This window comes from Pyrus communis, chromosome 8, assembly GCF_041283825.1.
Source record: "Pyrus communis isolate YQ-2024b chromosome 8, ASM4128382v1, whole genome shotgun sequence".
In the NCBI taxonomy this organism is placed as follows: Eukaryota; Viridiplantae; Streptophyta; class Magnoliopsida; order Rosales; family Rosaceae; genus Pyrus; species Pyrus communis.
In genome coordinates, this window is record NC_142572.1 from 5,794,471 (window position 1) to 5,802,995 (window position 8,525).

Consider the following 8,525-nt stretch of genomic DNA (forward strand, 5'->3'; position numbering starts at 1 on the left):
TATATAATCGATCAATTAAGTGAGGTTTGGGGAATTCCAGCACTTTGTAATCCATATAATTATTTGTTGAACTGACAAGTGTATATGTATGGTTCACATTTTATCCATTTGTTATTTACATAATGCGTTACGAATTTTGGTATATTATCTATTCGGCTCATTTGACGCTCACAATTTCTTAATTATTAGTACAATTGTTGTGGAACACGTTTGACATCCACAAGTTAAATTAAGAAAAAGTAACGAGAAGAAATATGAGACAGAGACAAGATAAAATCAATGCAAAAATTTCTGGAAATAAAACTAAAAATGTGCATATCAATTTTATGGACTTTTCTGCCTTCTTTATCTCTAAAATCAAGCATAGTTCGATCTCTTTGATTAAATTACTACACATGTTTTTAGTTTTAATTCTGTAACGAATTGTGCTTAATTTTCTGAAATTGGTGATGTTCTTTCCTAAACCCATTGTTTAATTGTGCTTAATTTTCTGAAATTGGTGGTGTTCTTTCCTGAACCCATTGTTTTCTCCATGTGATTTTCTTCGGAAAAGTTTAGTGAGACCCTAGCCCTTTTTCTTGGAATAAGTTAATGGAATTATCATTTGTTCTCAAGAAAAACATTACTGATCAAATTGAAAATCCTAAGAACCTGGTTTTATGATTCTTAAACCTAGTGAAGCTAAAGATAAATAGGAAGATATATGGAAGCTCTTTTACCACAATACGGAAGGAAATTGGGGTAATGAGCACAAAAACTAGTGATGACTCTCATGATTTATGATTGCGGCAGGTAAGGATTCCCCAAACCTTTGCCACCAACAGCTCCATCATAACTTCTATGTTTCAAAAGTGCACGAGATATAGTAACACAACGATGAAACAGTGTGTGTTAGCAGATTCCAACGGTAAGAATTAGTTAGTAATAAAAGGTTACTAACAAAGCCAGCTAAAAGGAAAGAAACGTACAAAAACCCATAACTCGCTCAGCAAACAATCAATTAGACATCATACATTAAACCTATTCACTTAATATTCATAGACAAATAATCTAACATCGAGCTTGTAGCTTGTAATGCGTAATATGTTTTAACTCAACGGCAGGAAAATCTCCAGGCAAATATCTCCCATCCGTCCATCCGCAGAGCATCGACTTTTCTAATTATTCTTATACTGTCTGTTTATTTTTATTCCATATGTGTATATATTCTCTTTGCAGTAGTAACCAAAGCACATTTTTTTAAGACTTAAAAAGTGATTATCAATGGCGAAAATACGATAGGAATGAATATATACTTTGTAAGTTGTAATACAATAAAACAAAGAAAGAAAAAACTGGTACTGTAAATACATACCCTACAAATAAATCCCAGCTACATATAATAAATTAAGAAGGTATGGTACCTAGCTAGCTATATACAACTGTATATAATTGAACTACCGATGATGCGTCATATTAAGTATTGTCACGGTATCATAATTGGTTAAGTCATTTTTCGTCACTTACCTCGATTTTTTTCTCACTGCAAAATGATTGAATGGTGAATGATAAAAAGAACAGCAGCTATCTATGTAGGTTCTTCGTTATCACCACCACCACCGCGACCAATGGCTCTCTTTCAAGCAGTAGTACTAGTACCAGCAGCTAGATTTAACATTATCTAGTGATCTGAATTAGGAGAAATCCACGAGTCCACCGCACCTTCACCTCTAGTAGTAGAATTAACATTGCCCATCTCCAAACACTTGTCCAAACTAGGCCTCAAATGGTGATCATGTGATGATAATCCCCCATCCCTTGATCCAAGTACTCCATGATCCCTCCAGCCGCCATTCCCATCTGAAGCTGCTACATGACTGTCGTCTATTGATCCAACACCATCACCACCGAGCTGGTTTGTGTTAACATATGGTGATGATCCATGACGGTTCGGACCCAATTGGTCCTCAAGTGATGAATGCATGGCCAAATTATCAATTACTCCCCGGGGGGTAGGTCTTGCCCCAAAATTAGGCACATTGATTGAAGAATGGAATGGAGGAGGCTGCTGTGGTAGGGATTGGAATGTGAGAATAGGGTTTTGCATGCTTTGGAAGAGGCCTTGATTTTGATGATGATCAGATAGTAATTGGTAATTAGTTGAACTGAAATTAACATTGCTATTATTACTAGTAGTAGCAATATTAGTAGCATCAACCATAGTACTAATACTATTGCTCATCATCATCAACAATGAAGAATTAGAATTAGAAGAAGGACAGAGAAATGGGGCTGGCTGATGGACCTTTTGAGCCGAAGGACGTAAAGGGTAGAGAGGTGACCTTATTCCGGAGCCAAACATTTCGAGTCTTCGAGCGTATGGTGATGAGGATGAAGCTGAAAATGGGGGTGCTGGGATACCAGTGAACTCCTGCACCATTGCCCGAAAATTAGACGTGTCGGTGGTGAGAACGGTGGTTGGTGCCCTTCTAGAAGCTCTTGTCCTCTTCTTCGTGTTTCGGGTGGCAACGGTGTTGGTCTGTCCTCCTCGTGCTTCGGTAGTAGTTGATGAAGGTTGTGGGTTGGGAATGGGGTTGGTGGAGTTGGGTTGATTGGATCTTGGGCTGGGGATGAAATTTGGGTTTGATGAGTTTGGTTGGGGATGAGACAATGTTGTGTGGAAATGATCATAAGTGTAACTACTAGATGAGAGATGATGATCAAAAAGTGTTGTGGTAGTGGGTGGGTGGTTTTGGTATTGAGAAAGGAGAGATGGGTGTACTGTTGGGTCGGAGGAAGCAAATAAGTGGCCGGTCGGAGAATTCAAGTAAACCGGGATCGAATCGGGTCTAGAGATTTCATGGTCTTGAGCTTCACCACCACTTGAAGATTGCATACTTCCACTATTACCAGAATCCATGGCTACTATGAACAAGAAGATGGAGATGGTCACAAATTATTTGGAGAGAGAGAGAGAGAGAGAGAGATTATGAGGGTAGTGGGAAAAAAGGCATGGTGAAGTGAATGGAAGACTGATACAAATATTTCATATCTCCTTGTCTAAGAACAGCTTTTTGAGAGAGGGAGAGAGAAAGAGGAACGTGTCTTTATCATTGAAGCCCTGAGATCTGAAATTGGAAGCAAAATCTTTTCCTTGTCTTTCAGTTGGAGAGCCAAAAGTTTCTATTAAAAGAAGAGAGAATATAAAAACTGATGGATGGATGGATGGATGGATGGATGGATCGGAGAGAAGGAGAGGGTCTCCTTTTCTTCTTTCTTTTTGTTTTTTGATTTCTTTGGGAACTACTTTTTTCTGTGATTCTTTTTTCGCTATATGTTTTGGAGGGCTGAACTGCTAGGGTTTCAGAGAAGCAAAAGAGAGATGAAAGAGGAACGAAAGGTTTATTTATTTAGTCTTTCTGCTCTTGAGACAAAGAGAGAGGGCTCAATTCTCAAGCCTTAGAAAGATCCTCTATCTCTAGAGAGAGAGAGAGTGCTGGGTGGGGTCGCCATTGGAGTAGGAAAAAGGAGGGTGCCGGTGGCTGGCAGCGGGTCAAATTCAAAGTGAGAGAGAGAGAGAGCGAGAGAGAGAGAGAGAGAGAGAGAGAGAGAGAGAGGATGACTGTGAATTGTGAAAGGATGAAAGCGATATGAAAGTTAAAGGTTGGAAATTCACAAAATTAATTTACCAAAAAATAATTTTTTATAAAGGAATTTGGCAAAAATAATTGAATTATACTGTTTTCTTAAGAAATTAAATTGAATTAAAAGTGAAATGAAGAATTTGCTAGAAACCTGAAAGTAGAAACAAGGAAAGAGGCGGGCTGACAACTAAATTGGGCAGAAGGCTAGAAGGGAACGAAACTGCTACTTTCCCTAGGCTCAATCTATATCGCTATTACTGTTTGTTTGTTTTTTTTTTTTTTTTTTTTTTTTTGGAAAACTATCGCTATTACTGTTTTGAAACTTCTCCTGTCTTATCTTTTTGCCTATGTCTTTCATGTTTACACTGAAAATAATTATCAAATGAACTAATTTAGGTAACAATGGCAAGCCTTGGGATAATATCATATTCTCTTTGTTCATCATCAAATTAAGTATATTATCCTTTTCTATAATATTTATTTACCAAATCCAAACTTAAAAACAAGAAGTTATCGTGAAGACACTCAAACACATAAGAATTATTTGACGAAGAGACGAGATTATATTATTGGATGAACTTTTGGAGGTCATGTGCAAAAATTATAAATATGGGTATCTTTAATATAGGGCTCTTTAAAAGTACTTTTAAAATAGATGAAAACACTTTTGATGAAAATGTTTTTAGAACTAATCCTTAGTAAAATGCAAGTGAATATTGGAAAAACACTTAAAGTGAACATAGTTGTGCTTTTGGAACCCAAAAACATCTTCTTTAAACGTGCTTTCAGTTATTTTAAAACACTTCTAAATGAACCCATTGTTGTACTTTCATGAGCAAATGGAAGCGAATTCTAACAAAGTATCAAACATTAACGTCGTAGGCGAAAACTAAAACTAACAATCTTAAAATAACACGAGATTTACGTAGTTCGATATAAAAGCCTACGTTCATGCACGAAGCACAACGATGAATTTCACCAAATGGAGATTACAAAAGAGAGTTTAAACTCTCACAACTTGTTGACCCTAAAAACTATTTAGCCAACGTGGCACGCGAGCTAAATAGCTAATGAGCTAACTACGTCATTTCGTTGAATACGGGGCATGTCAACTCAACGAATGAGCTCAGTTGGTGAGTAAATGAATATGGTGGTGGTGGTGTCGAATGCACTGCTAACTTCTGTGTTTTGTGATTGCGACCGAGGAAGGAACTCGTCTCGGCCTCTGGGTTTTAGAGCCCGAAGACAAGGCTGCTAGTTTCTTCGAAGTTAACGAATCGTCGGCATTGGGCTTGATCGCTATAATTATATTTGTGCAAATATAAGTGCACCAAATCAATACCAGACTATACAGACACAAATACTCAAAAGAGATAAGTGTCTTGATGGTAAATGTGGTTCGGCCATCTGAATGCCGAACTCTAAAATGCACTTATGAATATCCTCATAAAATAAATTCGACTTTCAATGTGTCAAACGATGTAACCTGGTAACACCTGATTTCGTTAAGAAAGCCAATGAAGTGACCTCTTCCAACAAGGGCTTAAAGAATTCTTACTGGCCGAGACTTGGATAAATAACCAGTCGGTCTCGAAACAGTGTTGTTAAGGCTAACTGAAGGTGCTCCTTGGTCACTTGATTCTATGGCTCCAATGTTGTTATCACCGGTTGTCAACCACAGTGCTATTAAGACCAACTAAAGATGTGCTTGACAAAGTTAAAAAGGTTAGTATTTTCTTAGGATTGAGAGGGTTTCACGTAGAGCGAGAGTTTGCACAAGACAGACTTACTAATTTGTGTGGTAGAATCCTATTCGGATAGTCTTCCTCAGCATATATCATTTTATATGAATTGGACTCGATCACTTCTACCAGACTTGGGATTGTGAACCTATCCATCTTCTAGTACCTAATATGTTTCCTTATTTTAACTAGACTCTTAGAATATTAAGAACACTTTCACACCATCCTGATCTTTGAGGACTCCTAGTTGAATTAAACCTTAGCCGAACCCACCCTTGCAATTCAAGTATCATTCCTCAATTTGGACTTGTCGAGAGTATTCTGGGCTGGGCTAAGACGTCTAACCATGGGCTAAGCATATGACCATACGTGGCCTCACTCTATTAATTTGGGCCCAAACATAACCCAAATCCCACAATGACAAACCCTAAACCAAATAAGTAGAGAACCGAGTCTCTCCCAAATTGTTCTCTAACTCACAAATTGACTCTCACCAAATTTCCAAACGAGTATTCTGGGCTGGGCTAAGATGTCTAACCATGGGCTGAGCATATGACCTTACTCGGCCCTAATCTATTAATTTGGGCCCAAACACAACCCAAATCCCACACTGACAAACCCTAAACCAAACGAGTAGAGAACCGATAATAAATGAAGTAGTCTCTCCCAAATTATTCTCTAACACACAAATTAAGTCTCACCAAATTTCCAAACGAATGAGCATAAGTTTACCACGCACTATGACTCCAAACGGTGACCTCCACACAAAACCCAATTAGAGCACTTAGGTTACAATGAGAATCCTAATACTAATTGGAAGAAAATCCAAATCTTAATCAAATAGGTAATTAACAAAATCTCTCCATCAATCAAGGAATCCAACCAAGAAGTCAAATCCAAACCCAAAGAAGACACCAAGAAAATAGGTAGCATAAACCTAATTTCTGAATCATCTTAATTTTGAGCTGTATATCCTAATAACACCCATAACCTTCCAAAGAAGATAAGTTAATATTCTTGGACAATATATTGATGCCAAAATGTAACTCTAACTAAATTCTGAATAAAACTTACAAATACAACTCATTATCAATTAACAAAGTTTATCAACCGTTGCAAATAATATTAAAGAAGCAAAGAGACCTACAAATGAAAACCATCAACAATCAATTCAATCGTCACTAACCATATCAGTGAAAACTTCAAAACATATGGGATAATCACTTGTGGCAACATATCAAAGTCTACTAAGAGAAAACTGGAAATTAATATATAATATATTTTTGTAGGTCCCTTTTTAATTAGAATATAGGGTAATGGGAGTTGTACATGGAACCTTTTAAATTGGGAGCTATGTGTTAAACTTACAACACCTCGTGAAACCCTTCAACTATGGCCCTGCATCTAGATTTGAGACAAAATCGGCGGATCTGCAAAAAGGACAAATCCGGTTGAAACTCGATCGAACCGTAAGCTGATAAAACAAAACCTTAAAATAATAGGGCGAAACACGTTACCAAAAATATGATATTCGTACATTATCGCTAATAAAAGAAAATAAAAATTTTAGGACATTTTTTCATTATTTTTTAGCAGAAATGGAAGTGATATATAGATAATTAACATAACACAATCTTCATCTAGAATGTCTCGGATAAAGTTAAGAGATTTTTCAAACCAAAAAGACTCATGTTCCATAAAAAAATGCTAACTTGGACAATATGTGAGCTACATTGTTAGCAGAACGTTAGATGTGACAAATTCAAAAACTAGAAAATGAACGAAGGCTAATTTTGATGTCGTAAACCACTGAACTTAGCGGTGAGAATTCAGCTAGCAAGCTACCAACAGCCTAAACTAGATTAGTTAAGTCACTTTTGAAGAGGATGCTATTGCATTGGTGCTTAGGTATCATATGAAGTATGAAAACTCTCTTTGGTAGTGATTGATTCTATCTTGATCAGCTAAAGAAGGTCTTCTGCTTGTTTTTATGTTGCCTAGGGGCTCCATCTTCATCATCAGCTTTACTTGCTTGAACATTATTTGGATTCGGCACTTGATTATTTGGTTCTCTACGACCTATTGGTGTAAGACTAGATCTCCAGTTAGAAACTCTTCCAAAGCCCATCCTCATTTTTGGGTTCCCCTCCCCTTGAAGATTTCACATTTTGCATAGTTTATGGCAGAGTTGGGCTTTCTCTAATATACCCTTGTGAAAAAAAAAAGATTGGACCAACCCTTAGTTATTTGCTAATATATGATGCCTCTGGATACTTCTTATAGTTTTGCTACCATAGCACTTCCACCCTTTTCAAAACCTCTAGGGAATATCATATTAAATTCTCTTCTCCCACCCCAAAACTCCTCTAGCCCATTCCAATCCATTGGGCTCTGGGGGTGCCCAGTTGCTCACTCATGCCAAAATCGACTGGCCCAGCTTCTCGGCCATGTGACGGCTGACATTAGCCACAATTAAAAAACTATAAATATGTAACCATGGTTTTCCACCTTATACCACATTTCAATATTTTCAAATACTTTCAACCAATCTTTTATTATTATCTGAAATTAAAAATAAAATTATCTTTTATTATTTTATATATAAAAAATAATAATGTTTCAATACCAATAGCCTGGGCTATTTAGTTTAGGGATTGAGATGCACTTGGGCAGTTACTGTTCACTAAAGGCAATTCCTATTCACTTGGGGAGATTGAATTCCCTATAGCCCAGGGAGCCTTTTAGGAGTGGAATTGTTCTCATAAAAGTCTAATATTTCAACAAGACTATTGTTACCCGTACTCATTCGGCACACCCTATGCTAATTTATGTCATTAATTCATTCGATATAACGACCGAACACTTTAGAGGAGTGTGGATAACACCACCCTTTCAATAATATTAATTGTATCTTGTGAAAAATTTGCGCCTTAACAATCCACTTTGTTCTAATTTCGTGAGGGAGTTTCTCTCCAATGTGTGAGTGTTTTTTCTTCAGTTTTCAAGCTTGGTTCTTCAGTTTTTTTTACACTTTTGCTGCCGTCGATCCTAGCTTTGGCTTGGGTCTGTGGCAGCCCCAATCCTTCCTTTTTCCTTTGGTCTATCTTCTATAGCCCTTATAGATAGCTTGTATATCCAACTTGGATCCTTGTGTAGATCT

At 37.1% G+C, this 8,525-nt stretch overlaps 1 protein-coding gene across 1 annotated transcript; it reads right to left on the reverse strand.

The window, feature by feature from the left end:
• Window positions 1–1,264: 1,264 nt before the first annotated feature.
• On the reverse strand, window positions 1,265–3,516 carry LOC137718661 (uncharacterized). Its single transcript, XM_068458212.2, has one exon. The coding sequence runs from the start codon at window positions 2,897–2,899 to the stop codon at window positions 1,661–1,663; it is 1,239 nt and encodes a 412-aa protein (XP_068314313.2). The 5' UTR covers window positions 2,900–3,516; the 3' UTR covers window positions 1,265–1,660.
• Between the last annotated feature and the right edge of the window lie 5,009 nt (window positions 3,517–8,525).

What these genes read in the sequence shown, in the direction of transcription:
- LOC137718661 (XM_068458212.2), bottom strand. Translation starts at nt 2,899, where the DNA reads ATGGATTCTGGTAATAGTGGAAGTATGCAATCTTCAAGTGGTGGTGAA.